We start from the raw sequence: 19,893 nt of genomic DNA on the forward strand, positions 1-19,893 counted from the left end.
TTTGCTGAATGAATTTTATTTTGGTTCGGGAAGCACAGCAGTCATCTCTTCCCAGTCAGCCTGTACACTCATCTGTAGAGGCCCGATACATCTGTTCATAGTGGGCATGCTTCCAATGAATGTAGATTCTGAGCAAAAACCATTGCTTTTAAGAAATCATACTGAAGGTTGCGCAGTAGTTGAATTGCAATCAGTTTTATGATGAGCTTGAGCAAAGCATGCAGATAAAGATAGAACTGGAAGACAGTTTATTCATTTTATTGGTCAGGTTATGATTACAACTCAAAACTTCATATGTAGTGGTCACTGTTAGATAATCAGCAATGCTGATGTCTGAACCGGACTGACAAAGCCTCTCAAAAGTCTAACTACTACACTCCACATAAGTGTTAAATAGTCCTGATCCTTTAATTGCAATGACCCTTCTTTGCTGAGGGTTTAATTCTCATGCAAAAAGCCAAAATCTCAATCAAGGCTATGGATATATGAAAATTTTCAAAACTGAACAAAGAAAACTCAAATTTGACAAAGGAGGATACTGACCAAAAAGCATAATCCCAAATCTGCTTTCAGTCAAAGAGCAACCAAAGAACCAGGAAAGTGAAGTGCACATGGGGAAACATTGGAAATCTTTCCTTGGAGCAGTTAAACACAGGCAGAAACATGTGAACACAAAGAGGAGATTTATTTATTACAGTATTTCTGGAAAAAACCCTGAGAGACAGAAACTAAGAGGGTCGGCCACGTTTGGAGCAGCTACCGAGCGTGGGGTCAGTGTGTGCACAGCGTGTTCTGCTACAGGTTGGGGTTCACCGCTCCTGATCCTTGACATTCGATGATGTAGGTGATGTTTCTGCTCAGCTCGTCTTCGCACTTTGTTATTGTGAACTTTGCCTGCAAATACAACAGCACACAAGGTTAATGACTGATCAGCTCGACTCAGACCCGAGGATGACACCAGGACAAGATAAAGAAGCAATATTAAAACTGAAACTGTGACTCGCGAACAGAACAGGCACCATTTGGGTCAGTCTTGTGCTGTAAGAGTTTCTGACCTGAGTCAGCTGCTCTGCGATGTGAATTGCTGTCTGTGTGTGTAGTGTCACAGCACCGGTTCGAATCCGAGACGTTCCCTTTGCCAGCGCCATGAAGATAATGAGCTGCAGAGGAGAGTCAGAGTAAGGTCAGAGTAAGGTCGCAGAGTGTGTGCGCGCGCGTGTCGCTCTCTCTCACACTCACCTGGTCCTGCAGGAATTCGTCCACGCAGCCATTGTGTCTGATGTTTTTCAGCAACATCTCAGCAGCTTCAATACCCACTTTATCTGCATACACACCTGAAAAACAAAAATCCCATGTACTTGAACATCTGCACTGTCAAAGAAAAGTCACTGTTTCAGAACATCAGCCCAACAAGCATTCAAAGCATGTTTGTTTTCAAAGAGGGGGGCATGGGGAAGTAATGACTTCATATAAATTACATTTCTCAATGAGGTGTCAACATTTATCACATTACTGCAGCATTGCTGCCACCTGCTGGTTCGTGTGACTCCTCACCTTTCTTTCCCAGTGCTGAACCAGCAAATATGCAACCTGTAGAGGACTCGGCAATGATTCTGAAAAAGAGGTGGAAAAGCAGTCAGGGGGCTGATCCTTTGGGGAGCATTGGCAGTTTTAAACCAAGAGCTTCATAGCGTACGGCCTCTTAGACCAGGTTTCACAAAGCTATAACTCCTCTTCATGCTGAGGATTTTAAATGATCAGGACTCTGGCCAAATGCTTTTCCTCTTTTCTAAAGTTCCAGAACATTTTTTCTTCCTTGCGTGCCAATGCTGAATGCATCGTATGTTCAGAGCTTACAATATTCCATTTCCATTCCCGCAGGCCTTTTCCTTCTCTTGCTGTGGCTGGATGTTGATGTAAAGTTCTTTGATTTCCTTCCTGATGGTTCGAACAGCAGCAGCCGACATGTCTTTAGCCAACTGTAGAAAACAAAAACTACAGTCAGCTCAATAAAGAAAAGCATACCTGACATTTTCACATTTAGTTTTACAATAACAGACTACGCAGCACCGAAAGTTCCTTAACTAAGTTTAAGAAAGTGAATCCATTTCCACAGAAACCTTGGCTGCATACAACCTTGGCTACAGTGGCTCTTCTTAAACAGAAGGCAACAAATCAGAGAGGTTCAGATTTTCTCTGTATGTTCCAGGCACAACTTGTCCTGGCATCACATATGTTGCCCATATCTTTATGCCATATTATGTCATCTTGGCATGTACCGTTTGAAAGGGCAGCATCTCCTAAAGCAACCAGACACTCATCCAGTGTGCTGTTTGCACTTGAGATATAGATGAGAGGCTGGCACTCCCCATACTCCAAAACTCTGACCACTGCTAATTTGTCTTGCATCACGATTGTCTAAATGATTCCCCCATAACAACATAGAAAATTTGTGAAGTCACATGATGGTCTGAAATTGTCTGACTAGAATCTGCATCCCATAAACTGCTGGTAGATTCATTTCTGGGTCTTTGCACAGTACAAGGGTTAAATAGCACACTGTTCATCAGGAATTCAGTGCAGTTGTGGAAGATGACAGTTAAGGGCTAACTATACTGTTATGCACTGTCTCCACTGCTGTTCTGCACAGGACTCAAACCTAACGCCAATTCATCGCAAAGAGTGGATATGTTTATATATTCAGGAGTGGAGTGCACTCCTTAGCCAGGTGGAGACCGAACGACCAAGTCCAACACTAGGCTGTTGGGTCTCCAGCTGTCCGTGTCCACAACAGACTTAAATCAAGGCTTAAAGTCGCCATCTTGGACTCTAGCTGGTGATGTCAGTCCTTATCCTGTTCTGAAGCCTCGGTGAGCTTTGTGTAGCTCAATATAAACAAAGTGAAAGACTGTATAAAAGATGGACGTAGCAAGGTCATCACATTAGAGTTTCAAAAAAAACTGACGTTAGTAGGAGGCCTCACTGTGAAACTGCTTATTCATTGGCTAGCCATTTTTGAATGACAAGTCATTAGCCAACGAGCTAATAATGAGCACAAATAATCCTTTCTGAAACATAGCATGTGGCTAAGACTAGTTAATTAGCAGTGACTGTATTATCAAAAAAAAATAACAAAGAAGAAATTGTGTACCGGCAAATTAATGAAAGACTGGAAAAATAATCCAGTACACAAGAAAAACAAAAACACAACAGTTGACGCAGTAAAAACCATAAAATGAGTAATGTGAGTGAGTGTGAACTTTACTTTGAAAGGTAGAACTCCAGCAACATAAGCTCTACCATAGATCTTTGTGATGTTTCCTCTCTCAGTCATTGTGACAGGCGTCAGCTCTTTGACTGGATTCACCGTCACCATGACCTCACCTCCACCTTTAGGGTAGAAACCCCTGATACACAAATACACAGTCAGATACACACAAGTACTCCAGTAACATTTCAACTCTGTAGATCTTGGTACACTGACCTCATTCTGATGTCACAGTCAAAATGGACTCCAAACTTCTCCACAATGGGTTTGAATACCTGAAGACAATTAAAAAAAAAAAAAAAAAAAATACAATCAAATGTAATATAAAAACAAACTCTATAAACACACACTTAAAGTTCTCTGCTTTCACTTTCACTGGAAGTGCATCAAGTTAGGCACTAACTGAAGCTCTGAGTCAGTTAGCAGGGTAACAGACTGTGGTAACCCGAAGTTTCTCTCTGGTTGACTAATATCACAAGCCCATCAGTAAACTCTGTCTTATCCCTTTCTACACATTTGATCTTCACTTTCTGTCTCATAGGCCACATCAGATTACTGCTGAATAACTAGATTTAAAAGTCAAATAGAACTCCAGCAACATCTAATGAATATTAGACTTGGGTGGATGACCACTGACAGCATAAAAAGTTGTGTTCTATCAAACTTTAATACAGTCTATGGAGGATCAGCGTGGTCCAGGCAAAATAAAGTGACTCTTTCCACTCTAAAGGTAAACATCATGGTCCATACTGACATATTATACTCTTCAGTGAGTTGGATTAAAACGGAGACTGTGTTCTTGGTATTGAGGTACCAATGATGATTGCTTTGTCTGTTATAGGGCTGCGGTGTGTCTATGTCGATTACCTTGATAGTGTAGTCAATCTGAGGAGCCATCTCTGCGTTGGTTCCTCCCTTCAGACAGAGCTGTGAGGCAGCATCGGCATAAAGAGCACAAGGCAGAGCAACCTGCAGCAGGAGACACACACTCCTGACACACACACAAGAAGTGATTATATATAGATGTTTAATGTTTAAAACAAAAACAATCAATAGCTTTTGTATTACTGCCAGATAGCAGCTGGTTACATAGTAAGCGATGCAGTCAGTGGGTCAGACTTACCCTGCAGTCTGCGTGTCAGCCGTGTAGTTCCCAGCCCGGGTTTTACCAGGAGTCAGACTGATGTCAGTGGAGCCAATGCTGGCTCCTTGAAGACTGCCAGAACACAGATCTGAGACCAGCTGCAGGCCGGTCAGGTGCTGTGGTCTGCACACAATTGATCAAAATGTTACGATTTGAAATTTCAGAACTCTGTTCTTTTACTGGGACTTTGAGGGGGCTTGTGCCTCCAACTTTTTAAGAACGAAATAGAAATGCACACGAAAACGTCGCAAATAAAATGCACCGAACAGTAATCAATAAAATCTAATTAAGATAACTGATTAAAAGCCGAGGAAGTTCTGCGGCACAGAGTCGTGAAGGTTTCTGCTGAAGCTGCTAAAAGTCGTGCTGTGCAGACTGAAGCTGAAGGTGACAGATGGTCTTCTTTTCACACAGAAGCTGCGTTTTTAAATCAGCTGAGTCTCAACAAAAGCACGCAAACAAACCGGGAGGTATTTAACTAATCAGCGTTCACACGGTAGAGCAAATAACACCAATGTAAATAAATCGGACAATCGGTTGTTTTTGTTAATACTTTTAAGTTAACCGATGCATCAACTTTAATGAATAGGCTAACATTAGCCTGCTAGCACTGAGCTAGTAACTCACCTCAGACCCGGCGTGCTTCTGCCGGCTCGGATTTTAGTGATTTTGATGGAGGACCCGATGATGCAACTGAGCGCCGCCGAGACTCTCAGGATCTGTCCGCCCTGCACAGAGCAAATGAAGGGGAAACAGAAGCGACATCAGCGAGCTAAAAACCGCCTGCTGTCCGCCGCGCTAGCATTGTGCTAGCACATTAGCGGCGGGGAAAGCCGGCAGCTTTTCATGTGATCACCTCCCCAACATAAAGTGAGTACTCACTCCTTCCATCACGCTGCCGTCTATCTCCACAGCCTCAGAGTCCATCTTCATTCAAAACAAAAAATTTTTTTACTCGGATGCTGTTGCTCAGCTCAACTCCAGGTTCCCGTACTTTTCCCTTGTGTTTGTTCTTCTTCTTCTTGGTCTTTATCAGCGGTTGACAAAGAACGAATTGGTGCATTACCGCCACCAACTTGTATGGAGTGGGAACTAGAATGACGCTTCAGGATTGGATGCTATTATACAAATGGGTTTGTCTTAGATACCTAATTAATATGGCGTTATTTTTGTAGAATAGTGGCACAAAAATAACGCCATAAATTATGACCTGATAACTTTTACTTCCTGGGTTATTTCTAAGTAAACAAATTAAATCTAGTTTCAGTTTCATTCTATTTGGGTTTTGAATCAGTTGTCTTCTTTCTTTCTCATACTCCTGACAGTATAATATTACATGCTCTACTCTCAGCACCCCCACAGTACTTACATTTTTATTGCAATGTTTCCCTAAAATGCATGGTGTATAATTTAGCCCAGTGCACCTTAATATGAGACGTAAAATGATTGCGTCTTCTCTACTCCTCCTCCCTACACTTCTTCATCTATAACCGAATGACTGCAACCACTTCCATTAACTTTCAAACTAAAATGAAAAAAAAAAAGTGACCACACTAAAACAGTTTTTTTCTTTCCTCCAAGTGGTGGAGTAGAAAACATGATTTTGTTTATTTACTAAAATATTTTATCTGTAGTTTATGGAATACAACATTTTCCAGCCATTAACTCTCCTCAGTTCCTTTCAAATTATTTTACAGTCCTATTGAAAAGCTGTACAGAAGTCTTGACCCCTTCATCCGCTGTTTTTTTACATTTTGCTAGGACAATGGGAAGCTGGTGCAGCAAATGGCTGAAACATGGGCAAACATGCATGAACATATAAAACAGAGTTTGTAATGAGCTTGAAAGCCAAGATTTGGTATGAGCACCTTTATTATACTCTCTTACTATCCTAGGCAGCTTTACTGTAACGTCAATGAAGATTTTAACCAAAAATTGCAAATGTGGCTTCATCACTCTTCATGAGACCCATTTTTCAGTTCATTTCTTGTGTAAAGTACTTAGGAAAAGAGTGGTGCACCAAGAATATGAAGATGACCCAAAATGAATGCTGGGATGGGGTGGGCCACAAGGGATACACATGAGCCATCCTTCAAATCTGGGCATTTGGAGGAGCCTTGGAATTTGGACAGTCTTTGTTGAAATGCCATACCTCTGTGATTTTAGCTACTTTGTAACCTTTTTCTAAAGCTAAAGTAAATGCAGGGATGGGCCACAAACCAGTCAGAGCTCTTTGCTCATTACCAAGATTACATCACAGGCTGCTCACTGTTTTGTGAAAATGTGTTTTCAGATTGATTACCGCCATTTAAGTTTACCCTGCTGGAGCTAAATGTATTGCTAAAAACGGACTGTCATGATGAATGTGGCTGATTGTTACTCTCCCTCTTTATGCTTTTTTAAAAACTCAAATAATAATAATAAATAAATGTCCAAAAAAGTAAAAAGAAAGCTTAGTTTTTCTTTTGTTGTTGTTGTTTTTTTTTAATCAAATACAAAACATTAACTTTCATGATATGAAGACATTTTATTAGAAAAGATCTTCAATGTATAACTAAAACATGACAAATTAACAACAAAGTAAACAAACACTAATAAACTGCGACTGAAAGTATCTTAAATCGGTTGGCTGAGGCAGCAGCAGGGAAGCTCGGACCTCCCTCTAACCACCTCCTCCTCCGGGGAGCCATCGAGCTGTTCCCGGGTCTACCCCGGCCCTTCTGATGGACATGCCTGGCTGAAACACGTTACCCAGCAGGCGACGGCCTTTAGACGTGGAGGAGTAGCAGCTCTACCAGTCCGTTAGTGGACTAAGAAATCAGTGTCCAGAAACATCGCAGATCTTACTGATTCTAAACGTCAAACCCCTTCCTCACTTAAAACTGTTTGTTTCCCGCTCTCCAAGGAGCTCCAGGCCCCGCTCGTAGACTCGAGAGGCTTTTCCTGTAGCTCAGTCAGGCAAATGAGAGCTCTCAGACCTCTGGCTTCAGGTGAGGGGGTGTCACAGCTCCACAGCACGTGTTTCTCTCCCGCGCTCTCATTGGTCGAAGCAAGGGCCTGCCTCTCTTTTAATGACGGGCCACCACTAATTTAACGTAGTTTATTGACGTTCAAGGTCACTCCGACCTTCAGTCAAGGGTCTGACGGGTGTCGGCCGACTCAGAGCTACTCTGAATATGACTTTTTTGCATCAATCTTTCAAATGTTTGATATTTGTGTCACCTCAAGCTAATAATAAATGCTAATATCAGGTTAAAATGACTTGGTTGTAGTACAAATGCCTTCAATGACATGTCTCATCACATATGGAAGCAGAGACTGTTGAGCAGTGGGGCCACACAGACCCATGTTATTTGTAAAATCATTCTAATTAAGTGGCATTTTTAAATCGGCCGACCCTGGACTCTGCAGAGTCTGTCAGATAAACAGCAGCAGTAACTGTCACAAGTTCCTCAAAGGCCATTATTTGACTCATATTGTTTTTACTGAGGAGCTATCAAATGATGTCTGTTCAAGGCATTCTTTATAAACACGCCTCACCCCACTAATATTAATGATTTGTATGCACATAGAAGACTCTTGATACCAAATACATATGTGTAAAACATTTATTAAGTGTACAAAAAGTAGCTTGACAGAAAATCATAGATAAAACAGACAATACATGCCATAACCCCTACATGAATAATAGCATTTCTCCGGTTTTTCGGACTTCTGTTGTCATCAATGTTGGTTACTTTTCAGTTATTAGTAAGGCAACTGGCACTTTCTCCCAATAGAAATCAAAACATTTTATATTAACTGTTCGTATGAAGTGAAGCCTTTTGACTTTTTAGTGGAACACTACAGGAATAGTGTTTAGGTAATTTTTTTGTTTATTTTTTTACATGGACCCTGAAATATAAGTCGAGTTTCCCAGTTTCATTAAGTCACAAAAACCCTACCAGAGCCAATCTAAGAATTGTACACACATAAAAAAAAAAAAGTTAAACTGATTACATAGAACTAGTAAATCACACAACACAAACACACGAGAGAGAGCCGTTTCCACAATAACACACAGCAGGTATGAGAAAAACTCATACAGTGTGCTCAAGTCAGAAACAGAGTACAGACGCAGACCGTGTACTCGAAATATCACGTCACACCTGCAAAAGTCTGAGGAAACAGGAATCTTACTTCCATCATTTATCCCACACACTTCAAAAAGTTTGTCAGTTTTAGGTTTCGGATTGAGAAAGCTTTAACTTTAATTTCATCATCTAACCTAATCCAATTGACACTGCACTGTCCAAAGAAGAACAAACCCAAGCAAAGAAAAACTGGCCGCTGCATGGTAAATGTTCCTAAACCCTAAAGCCTCAGCTCCACTCTGCAGATCCAGGTGTTTATTAACAGCCTGGCATGTTGGTTAGATGAGTCCAATATCCTGTCTGTCTGCACACATACGTCCTGTTTCTGGGATGAGTGTTTTGGCTCAGAGACGCAACATTTAGCAAGTCTGAGAAGCACCAGTTAGTTCTCCAACTTTGTCGAATGAAAACTGAAAACGGCAACAAGAGGCAGAACAGCAGACTGTAAGAAAACGCCACCCACCCTACAATGTCAGCACTTGTAATAAGTGTTCTATTATTGTTCTGAAGTTTAGTTTCATTGGTTCTCTGGAGGCATCAGTCAGTTTTTGTTACAAGTTCCTGATTTCTTCCTCTGCAGACTACACACGGGCAGCATAGACACGCATCTGCTAACAGAAGCGTTGCCAGTCAAAATGAACCACTAGTGTTTTTTGGTCAAAAAAAAAAAAAAGTGCTGGCCCCACTAAGAAAATCTCTACAAAAAACTATTAGCAACCAATAAAGCCAGTCTAGGCAACAAGTTGCAGTGTAATTCAAAAAATAAGAGCTAAATAAGAACATTCAAATACTGTAATGGAGCGGTGTGAGGGCCCTGGACTTCCTCTGGGTCTGCTGTCAGGGTTTACACAGCTGCTTTGGAGCACTCGCAGCTCTTTTAGGTGTGGATAGGACTGAGTTCAACAAAGCACATTTCCCCAAGAAAGCAGGGTTCACATGCATCACATAATTCTGACCATGCTAGTCTTGTTGAGGGTCGTAAGAACACAGACGGGAGAGCTACGTGATTTTAGGTTTGGCAGTTGTCTTGTGTTTTTTCCTGGCTTTATGGGTTTCGGTCTGCAGCTCAACTGGGAGCCACATTTAACAAAAAAAAAAGGAGGCTGCTTTTAGTTTTCAGAAATCTAAGAACGTTTTATCTTCACCTTTGAAGAAATAAGGAAGAGAAAAGTACGGAGCATAGTCACAAAGAGTTCTAGGTTGTGACCAGAAGGTCAAGTATCAACCGAGTGTACCTCAAAGGTCAGAGGTGGTTAGATTGAGCCCAAAGTAGAAGAACTGGATCCGGTCAATTTGCAAACCACCTTTTGAATAGGGAAATCCAAGGTAACTGAACAAGAATGTATCGTTTCATTTGCATTTGGATGCAAGTGAAAGGAAGACTTCAAAAAATACTAAGAAAACATGCAGCAGACAAACATGAGTATCCACGCAATAAATGTTAAAGTTAGAAACACATTCAGAAAGGCCCTGATGTCACAAGGGGTTTGATAACAGATGCATTTTACCCAGTACACACCCAGTATACAGCGGGTGTACATAGCATATAGACTATATATAGTATATATACCATATATAGTGTCTATATACCATGTTCTGTTGTGCTTAGGAGTTGGGATCCATCATATCTAATCCATCGTTGCTGGCGTCTGACTAATTTTTATTGACTCATTAAAGTAGGTGCAGAAATATGGAAAGCTATAAAAACCAAGTCCATTATACAAAAATGATCTTGAATAGTAAAAACATCAAATAATGAGGCAATGGACAGGATCATATCTGAATGGCTCTAGAAGAAAAAAAGTAGTATATAAAGGGTAAAAGCCATCTACTCATGAGGAAGGCTTCACATGATGGCACACTCTCTGGACGACACTTTGCCCTGTAGGAGAAACAAAAAGGTTTGTTATTGGGAGACTTCCATGTGTAGCAGTACAGATGTACAAGTTCCAAAGAGTGACTCCATCCAACAGCCTACAACAGGTGCTGACTGAGACAGACCATGTGTTCTACACTGTTTAACCTCAGTAAATAAACATGTTATGAAAACTATGAGCTCATTTTGAATGTGATCGCAGCCACACGTCATAAATACGTTGGCGCAGGGTCACATGCAGCACTGTGTAGCATCCCCTCTTCTTCTAACAGCAACCCACAAGTGTGTGGGACTTGAGGAGAGCAGCTGCGGGACTTGTGGAAGAGGAATGTGTCCCATTCTTCTCTGTTAGAGGATTCCGGCTGCTCAGCAGTTCTGACCCTGCTTTGTCCTGTTTTTTTGGTGCAAACTGCCACTTCCATAGGCACTGAGATTTTGGTTAGTATGACCTCAGCAGTTTCCCCACTTTGCCTCAGTCTATCTTAAACTGGCTTTGGTCCAGAGAAGACAGCGGTGTCTATGGATCACGCTCCCATGTGGCTGCCTCTTTGCATGACAGAGCTCCAACCTGCATCTGTGGAGGGCACGCTGATCCTGAGCCCATGCACTGATTTCCACCACACAATCATGCCCGTTTTAAGGGACTGGTGATGCAGATATCCAACAATGATGATATTATGAACTACAGATGATGAATTACTCAAAGTCTTCACATGTTTACATTCAGAAACATTCTGAAAAACAATTTGTAGACGCAGTTTTCTGCAGAACGGTGAACCTCTGCCTCTCTAAGATGCTCTTTTAGACCCCGTCATGTGACTCACATGTTGCCAATTAACCTAAGCGGCTGCTAAATGTTCCTCCAGCTCTTTCTTTTTAGTACCACTTACTTCATCAACCTTTTATTGACTTTCTCCAACTGCTCTGCTACCTGCTCCTGCCACCGAGTCAAAATGAGCTCATAGTTTTCTTAACATCTAATCTAACTGCAGTAACAGCCCTGCTCCTTTACACCGAGCCAAACAAAAAGTTTTACCAAAAAGGTAAAGAAAAAGAAAAATTGTTGGCCAAGTGTACCGTCTGTGCCACTGTCTCCTCCTCGCCATCAACATCATCTACATCCACCTGAGTGTTGGTTACAGTCCTCCTGGCCACCTCCTGTGAGACAAACACCGCATGACTCAAAAAATAAAAACCATGTACGAATTTCAAGCAAAGGAAACTGGTTTAGTTAGCTATGCACCGACGTCTTTACCTCGCCATCAGCATTGACCAAAGAGGTAACTATGTCATTTCCTGTGCCCCAGGAAGCCTGGCTTTTCCACAGCAAGTCAGTTGGAGGACTGTGAGCCATACCAGCATCGGCAGACCACACCTAGGTGCAGGTAAACAACAAAAAAAGCTGTTTACAACATACAGTATAACATACAGCTTCACATATTACATTTTTACAATATTACACAGCATGATCATCACGGTACAGTCTGTTAAACTTGAGAAATATCAGTCTGTCCAGGTAGGAAGTCTGAGCCGCTGGGAATCCATTTCACCTGCACAGGTGCAAATCAATGACAACAGGTGCAGTGGAGAGACAACAAGTCAATGCCCCAGAGGGTTTAGCAGTCGGGGGCCACAGACCTCCCTCCTTATCCCTCACGACTGATTTTTCTCTTGGTGTCCTTGTCAAATACTAGTAGCATGAGACCACCAGTGGGTGGCAGCACATTCAGCACAGAGGGAGGATGGCTGCTACAGGCCAAATGATCTTTGCTGGTGGGCTCTTTATCAGTGTTCCTGTCTCACCTCCACTACATGTGTGTCTATACGTGTCTGATCGTTTAGGGTCATGCAACCATACGCAATCTACTCACAGTGACAGACTGCCCAGCTTTCAGGACGTATTTTGGTGAGAACTTGTAGATGATTTCTTCCCCATTGTCAACCTGTCTCTTCAATCTCCAGTTGCCCAGAGGCTGGTCCTGCAAGACATGAGGAGCCTTAATACAGAAGTGCACTTTGTTCAGAAAAGGAGACACAATATAAAATTTCACCTAACACACCTGCTCAGTATCGTTGAGGAGTGTGACTGCGTTTCCATCCATGTCAGTCGGTGATATGGTGACGGCTCCAGTAGCCGTAGCCTCTTCTGACACCAGCAACTGCTCCTCTCCTCTTCCAATCTCGGGCATCTCCCTAACCTCTGCTTCCGCTCTCTTCCTCTTAGAGGAGCGGGAGGATGAAGATCCTGTTAATCTGGACACTGTGACTCGGGAAGACGGGCTGGGGGACAGCTTCAGTCTAAAACAGGAGGAGAAAATGATGCTGTTGGAATCAATGCTGTTGCAACGATCCCAACAGCCCAATCTGATCCAAGTATCACTTTCCACACATCCTACCCACGGTGCCTACAGTAAGTACTGGCTCTGATGGCATCCTCATGATAAAGTACTTGATAAAACATGTGCACCTGTGTTCCTCTCCCTCCAGCAGTTTCCTGTATGCATTGATCTCCATATCCAGAGCCAGCTTCACATCCAGCAGCTCCTGGTATTCACTGAGCTGAGCGTTCATCCGGTCTCTCAGTTCAGCCATTTCTTGTTCTTTTGCTTCGATGGCACGGCGGTGCTTGTCTCGCTCAGACGACAGAATTTCTTCCAACTCTCTGATACGATCTTCTGAGGCAGCCACCTACAAAAGCAAACATGCAGACACCACTCAATTAAAACCAAATAGCAAACCACCAGAAATCCTGAGCTGTTTAAGGGATTTAAAGTGTGGAAGCTGTAGGAGAGATCTCCATTTGGGTGTACTGGTGTCCATAAAGCCACACCTGTTTCTGCAGGGCGCTGAGCTGGTACCCAAGGCTCTCTATTCTGGTACGAGACTCCTGCAGCTCCTCCCTGGCTGAGCTCATTGCCTTGTCATTAATCTCAGAGGACACTTTGGCATTATCCAACTGCAGACAGAACGAGACAGATAGCATATTTGAACACAAGGAGCATAAAACACAAAGAAAGAAAAGGGGAAAAGACAAACATGTGTCTTTCACCTTGGCCTGAAACGTTTGCTCCAGTTCTTCCTTATAAATAGAGACTTGCGCATCATGTTGCCTCCGCAGGTCCTGGTTGGGATCACACAAGTCTGATTAACATTCATTCTCAACAGAAAGCCTGCTGAGCAGTGCTGACACAGATGTGAAGGTGAAATTTAGCATCAACACAAACACAGTACAGACATAATATATACATAATATACTTGCCAAAATGGTTACAGAGAAAATTAACAAGCCCTAGCACGCAATGTGAAATTGTGCAGCATTTTACAGTCAGAGCCAACCACCATGCTCCTGTGCATGTGCGCATGGTGCCACAGGCAAAAAAGAGCTAAAGACTGACTGATACTAAAAATGCCTTTATTATTTGTATGATAACATTTGTTTTTCAATGACACAACTGTACCTGTAAATATACTGGGTTGTAGCAGCCACAGACACGGCAACATCAGAAATTAAATCATACCTGTAGAGCTTGTGCCAGTTTGAACTCATAGTCCTGTCTGACTCCAGAGTCCACCTCCACTATTCTCTGCTCATGTCGACGGCGAGACTCGCGCACCTCCTGAGCACAAGGAGTGAGTGAAGTGTAACAGAGAAACGTCACCCAAAGAAAACCCAAAAACTTTGCTACGTTAAAAGAGAGGGAAAGAAATCTGATTATGCAAACTTTATGGCAGTCTTGTGCACAGGCACAGTATTTACGACACAACCCTTACCTCATCAAACATAGTCTTCCTGAACTCCAGCTCTTCACTCAGTGACTGACAGCGATTCTCCAAGTCCACACGCATCAGTGTCTCTGCCTCCAGCTGGCGTTTACCAACAGCATGGCTGTCCTCTGCCTACACATCATAAGACCGGGACATTTATTAGCACATGGACAACATTAGGCTGATTGGCTGGCTCTTCATGACCAAGCAGAGAACATTTGTTATGTTAGTCTGGCATACAAAAAGTAAATGAAACATTTACTTTTGGGGACATAATACCCAAATAAAAAGGTAAACAAAATTGTAATATCAATCACGATTAAAGTATTGTGGTGATCATATATTATCATTTCTAATTATTCAACCATTTCTAGATATTTCTTTTTCTGGCTTCATTTTTTTACTAAACATCTCGCATCTTTCCCACCTTGGCCAGCAGGCTCTTGACATCAGCTAGCTCAGAGCTCAGAGCAGCATTTTGGCTTAGAGCTGTTGAAAGAGCTGCTTCATTCTTATTCAGCTGGGCTTCCAAACCACTGGCCCTGGACATTGCTGCAGCAAGATCACCATCCTTTTTCTTTATACTGGAACAAATAGACAAGGAGGCAGAACACAATTAATATCTTTAAGTGGTCACTTAATGGCCCTTACAAGCTAACATCCAAAATCTTTAGCCACGTTAACACGATTTCAAATTTTTTAAAAAAAAGTATTTGATAAGGCGTTACCTGCGTGTAGCTTCTTCCAGGTCAGCCTGAGCCTTGCCCAGATCTATCTGGAGCCTGGCTCTCTCTCTAGCAGTTTCATCCAAAACTCGCCGAGCATCAGCCAACTCTGCCTCATACAGAGCCTTTAGGCCTGTTACCTAAAGAGAGGGATGCAAAACACATTACCTGGTGAAGAAAACAAACACTACTGACTGTTCCAGAATGTAAAGTCTTCCGAGTGGTTGCATATTACAACAGAAGGACAGGTTTCTAAAGTTCACCTTAAAAAAAAAACAAAACAAAACAAAAAAACCCAACCTATTTCTTTTTTTTCTCCTTTCTTTTCTTTTAATCAGACAGAGGATTATTACAGGAACATACACTAAACTAAATATACACTGTGGCTCCATTATTATGTCTTAAAATTAAATTTGTTCCCGTTTGAATTTTATCTGAATAAATAATGAATTGAAAAAGATAAATAAATAAAACTCTTTCAGTCAAGTACTGGGGGCAGTGTTAAATTCAACAGTCAGAGCAGCCGTTTCCAGCTGACCTAATTTCATTCAGTATCAATTATTCTGAATGAATAGATCCAACTACCACAACTACACACACTGTGTGACGTTTTCAGTAACCATATATAATGTTAAGATGTAACAAAAGTAATTACTGTCTGAAAATAGCCTTAAAGCTTTCCTTTCACTGCTGCCACCACATTGGACTTTCCGAGTCTAAATAAGATTCAACTAACAACAAAGAGGAAGTGCATTAGCATTTGAGCAAAAAATACCTCTTAAGTACTTCAAGGGCATCTATAAAACCTATAGAAACCAACCATCGCACATTGCTTCACCAGTGGCAAAAAAGGCGAAGAAAAAGAAGACAGAACAAAGCAAGGAAGACTGGTACAACCATTCACACAATGGAGAGAGGTTTGGGATTTAAGACTTTCCAAAAATGTCAGCAAGCACGTCACACTTCTACTGGATCCAGAATTTTTTTTTTTTTTTTAAACTTGCCTGCTTATGATCTAATTTACCTTTTTTTTTTTTTACCTTAGTGTCACTGGAATTTAAAATAACATTTTTAGAATTTATATTACATTATTAAGTAGCAACCCTGTCAGTGTTAGCCACATTGGTAACTACTCCCTAATACCTGCAGTACAACAAAAATGACTCCTGTTTTTTTAAAACAAACAAACAAACAAACAAACAAACAAACAACAACAGCAACAAAACAGCAGAAAACAGTCACAAACGCAGGCTTGTTAATTCAGTTAGCACTAGGCATGCCAACCAATAAAATCATAAGGCTAGTGTGCAGAAAAAGGTAGCATTGAGTGATTGTTAATATAAAAGAACACGTTTAGGGGCTCTCCTTTACTCGTTATAAAAGAAGGAACTTTGGAACATAGTATATGAAAGTGTAAAAAGGGTGGACAAGGCCAATTTTTCACGAATGTGGTTATTGCGTGCGTTCATCGCTGTGTTGATTGGGGTTGCTACGTTACAAGAAAAACAGGAAATTGATGCTGCTATGGGCAACAACGTGTCTTTGCAACACCACCTGCTATAACTCCAGTAGAAACACTACAAAACCAAAATTTATCTGTTGTAGGTCAAGTGTCGAAATAGTAGTTCCTTTAAGAAGCAGTTCCATTACAGGGTTGCTACCTGTGAGCATACAGTGACTCACAGCACGAAGAAATAAAGGATCTGGCACGATTACAAGATCTACCATTACTCAAATATGTTGGGTTTTTGTGTTTTTTTGATGAAGCAGAAATCATACATCATGCAAAGGTCACATATAAAATAGAAACCACGCACAAGTTAAAATTTTAACTTTAGGGCAACAACTATTCAAGATTACAACAAACACCTTTGTCCCATGATAGGTTCTATCGATGCTTATCTGATGAAGCGCAAAATTGTCTTGATACAATCATCCAGGTAAGGAAATCAATCATTATGGTAAAAAAATTCCCCAAAAATGGATTCTGTAGGGGTTTGTTTTTTTGTTTGTTTGTTTAGTTTTGGTTTTTTTTTTTTTTTTTTTTGGGGGGGGGGGGGGGGGGGCAAAGTCAAATGAACGGACAAATTCACAAATGCAAAAAATACATTAAAATAAAAAATAAAAATAAAATTTAAAAAAAAAATCACTGAGCAGAGATTGGCGCGCAGACCCACCCGCTCAGTGCTTCCGGTCCGGTCACATTTGAATACAGATGCAGTATGGATCATTACGGCAAACAATGCAAAGCCAACGGCACCAGTGAAGCTGAGTTTACCGTATGTGAGCGCAGTTAGTTACACATTTTACGCCGCATAATTAACGTGACTTATAATGACCGATTTTCCCTATCGTTCAAGACTAAATATGTGCGCGCACGAGCCTTTTTTCAGTTACACATTTTTACGACAGGGATCACGTGCTGATATTACGTTTACTGAAATATTTTCATTTACTAACCTCTCTCGTAGTCACCTCTTCTTTTTCCGACACTTTGACCATTAGCCGGTCATTCTCCAATTCCAGCGCCCGCACGCGATCGATGTACACAGCCAGCCTGTCGTTCAGATGCTGCAACTCCTGTTTCTCCTGTAAACGAGAAATCCGAGTCGGGGAGAGAGGAGTGGAGGCCGCTGACCGGCCAGCTTCACGGCTTGGGGTAGCGCTTGCAGTCGCCATAGCGGTTCCTTCAAAATTCTGCCCGAGTTTTCCTGAGCACTCAGCGAGCAAAAGAAAATAAATGACTGTATCTACTGGCTTTGTTAGATCGGGATGCAAAACAGCTCCTCTTGATAGTTAGCGCCAGGATATCGCAATCAATGAGCCGGAGGACCACGCAGTGTCTCGAACGCTTGCTTTACACAGTGATGTGATTCCAAGATGGCCGCGGTCAGGACCGCGCCAAAAGCAGAGGACACTTCCTGTCCGCAATGGCTGATGGGAAAGCAGAGGTACGGGAAGGGCGTAACGTAACGCATTACCTCCTGTCTAAACAAAAGCACCTTTAGAGGTTTTTTTTCGAAAATGTCCCGTGACTTTAACATTATGAAGGACAGCTTCCCCACCAAAACCCTCGAAAAATTACCAGAAAGAACTGTTCACACTTGATAGTACTGAAGAGGATTAGGGCCACTGGAAAAAAAAAAAAAGCAGGAACGTATTTTTTTTTCTTTTCCTGAATTTTGAGAAAAAAAGTCAGAATTCTGACTTTTTTCTCAGAATTCTGACTTTAATCTCAGAATTCTGACTTTTTTTTCCTCAGAATTCTGACTTTTTTCTCAGAATTCTGGGATTAAAGTCAGAATTCTGACTTTTTTCTCAGAATTCTGACTTTAATCTCAGAATTCTGACTTTTTTTCTCAGAATTCTGGCTTTGATCTCAGAATTCTGAGATTAAAGTCAGAATTCTGACTTTTTTTCTCAGATTTTTTTTCCAGTGGCCCTAATCCTCTTCCGTATGATAGCAATAGGATAGGGTTACACAGGTGCATATAAAGACTGTGACGTCAGGCCATAAAACCAAACTTCACCTTTCCTGTATGCTTAGAAATAGAAGCAGTTATTCTGGTAAATGACAGTATATTTATATTCCTGTGAGTGCCAAACATAGTGTGTGTGTGTGTGTTTCATTGTTCTACTGTGCTTCATTGATCTGGTAACAGTGACAATAAAGATCTATCTTATCTTATCTTATGTTATCTTTTTATACAGTATGTCAGCATTCAAAAACAACCGCTACAAATATAAAACATTCTATTACATAATTATCCCACTTGTAAGCAGTGTTGCTCAAGTTACTTGAAAATAGCAATTATTTGCTAATTACTGATTACTCCTCCAAAAAAGTAATCCTGTTACTTTATTGAATACTTATTTCCAAAAGTAATTAGCTACTTATTACTTAGTTACTTGTTAAAAACATGAAACCCAACATAATTCTATTGTTTGAGCATAATCCATCATATAAAATTGAAGTCTCTTTTAAAAACTTGTTTTATTAATTTTAATCTTTTAACTTTATGCGCATTGCAGTTAAATGATATGCAATAGTGTTTGACTTGAAGAAATTTCCTGTATATTCCAGCATATAAAATAAAATGGTTTTTTTTGTGTTTACACTCACTATTTCAAATATATGAAAGTAAAACACTGCAAAAAATAAATAAAATTAAAGATTCAGCGGCACTAACTCCTGTTGTTCTTAAATCTATTTTCACCTGTTTAGCAGGAGTGGCGCCGGTGGAGGTTTTCCTGGTGCCGCAGCTTTCATGTCAATGGGGGGATCCGGGGGTTTGCTCAGATTTGAAGTTTAATTTTTCACTGTAGAAAGAGGTTTTCTTCCCACACAGAGTGTACAGCAGACGCTAAGGTTTTTGTCACTTTTTTTCAGAGTCAAACTCAAAGTAATGTCAGTACTTCCAAGCTTTAAACGCTGCATGGTCGTACTCTCTCCAGCAACACACATCTGTTGCTGCCACAGATGTCGCACGCTCATACGTCATTGTCATGAGACATTCTCACAAACAAAATCACAGTTTAGTAATACAGCGTACTTACGAGAAAGTAACAGTAATATAATTACTTTTTTGCAATAGTAATCCCTTACTTTACGTGTTACTTGAAAAAAGTAATCGGATTACAGTAACGCTTGTAAGTGCCAAAATTATAATTAATTGACACATTAAATATAAACTTGTGCTTTTATGGAAAATACTGAACATGAAATTAACACAAATCCATTAACATGAATTTACCTCTATTGAAAAAAGCTAAACAAGACTTTTAACAAAAATCTCAAATTATGTTTGTTTGTTATTGTCCATTTATGGAAATATAAGCAGCCTCCTAGAAAATCCTAAAAATATTTTTTAACTCTGTAGAGTTTATTATGTGGATGTGGTGGCAGCGCAAAGACAGCCTGCACTTCTGATTTATAAACAAAATTTGGGAGCTGTTTTAATTTTGTTCTCAGTGGAAGAGTT

General features: G+C 40.9%; 2 protein-coding genes across 2 annotated transcripts; both read right to left on the reverse strand.

The window, feature by feature from the left end:
• rtca (RNA 3'-terminal phosphate cyclase) lies at positions 1 to 5,462 on the reverse strand. The gene is made up of 11 exons (XM_085252490.1): positions 5,295 to 5,462; positions 5,040 to 5,140; positions 4,392 to 4,535; positions 4,136 to 4,259; positions 3,485 to 3,543; positions 3,266 to 3,407; positions 1,858 to 1,979; positions 1,555 to 1,613; positions 1,240 to 1,334; positions 1,056 to 1,160; positions 1 to 894 (listed from the first exon to the last, which is right to left on the reverse strand). Exons 1-11 carry the CDS (start codon positions 5,343 to 5,345, stop codon positions 796 to 798), a joined length of 1,101 nt encoding a protein of 366 aa, XP_085108616.1. The 5' UTR covers positions 5,346 to 5,462; the 3' UTR covers positions 1 to 795.
• Positions 5,463 to 8,006: 2,544 nt separating this feature from the next.
• Positions 8,007 to 17,799, reverse strand: lmnb2 (lamin B2). Its single transcript, XM_085251452.1, has 13 exons — positions 17,372 to 17,799; positions 14,915 to 15,051; positions 14,614 to 14,770; positions 14,193 to 14,318; positions 13,940 to 14,038; positions 13,471 to 13,542; positions 13,252 to 13,377; positions 12,889 to 13,109; positions 12,482 to 12,719; positions 12,293 to 12,400; positions 11,677 to 11,796; positions 11,499 to 11,579; positions 8,007 to 10,427 (listed from the first exon to the last, which is right to left on the reverse strand). Exons 1-13 carry the CDS (start codon positions 17,588 to 17,590, stop codon positions 10,392 to 10,394), a joined length of 1,740 nt encoding a protein of 579 aa, XP_085107578.1. The 5' UTR covers positions 17,591 to 17,799; the 3' UTR covers positions 8,007 to 10,391.
• Positions 17,800 to 19,893: the final 2,094 nt, after the last annotated feature.

This window comes from Mchenga conophoros, linkage group LG17 (assembly GCF_057382185.1).
Source record: "Mchenga conophoros isolate Kocher_MC1m ecotype Shallow Benthic linkage group LG17, M_conophoros_male_GT1.1, whole genome shotgun sequence".
Lineage (NCBI taxonomy): Eukaryota > Metazoa > Chordata > Actinopteri > Cichliformes > Cichlidae > Mchenga > Mchenga conophoros.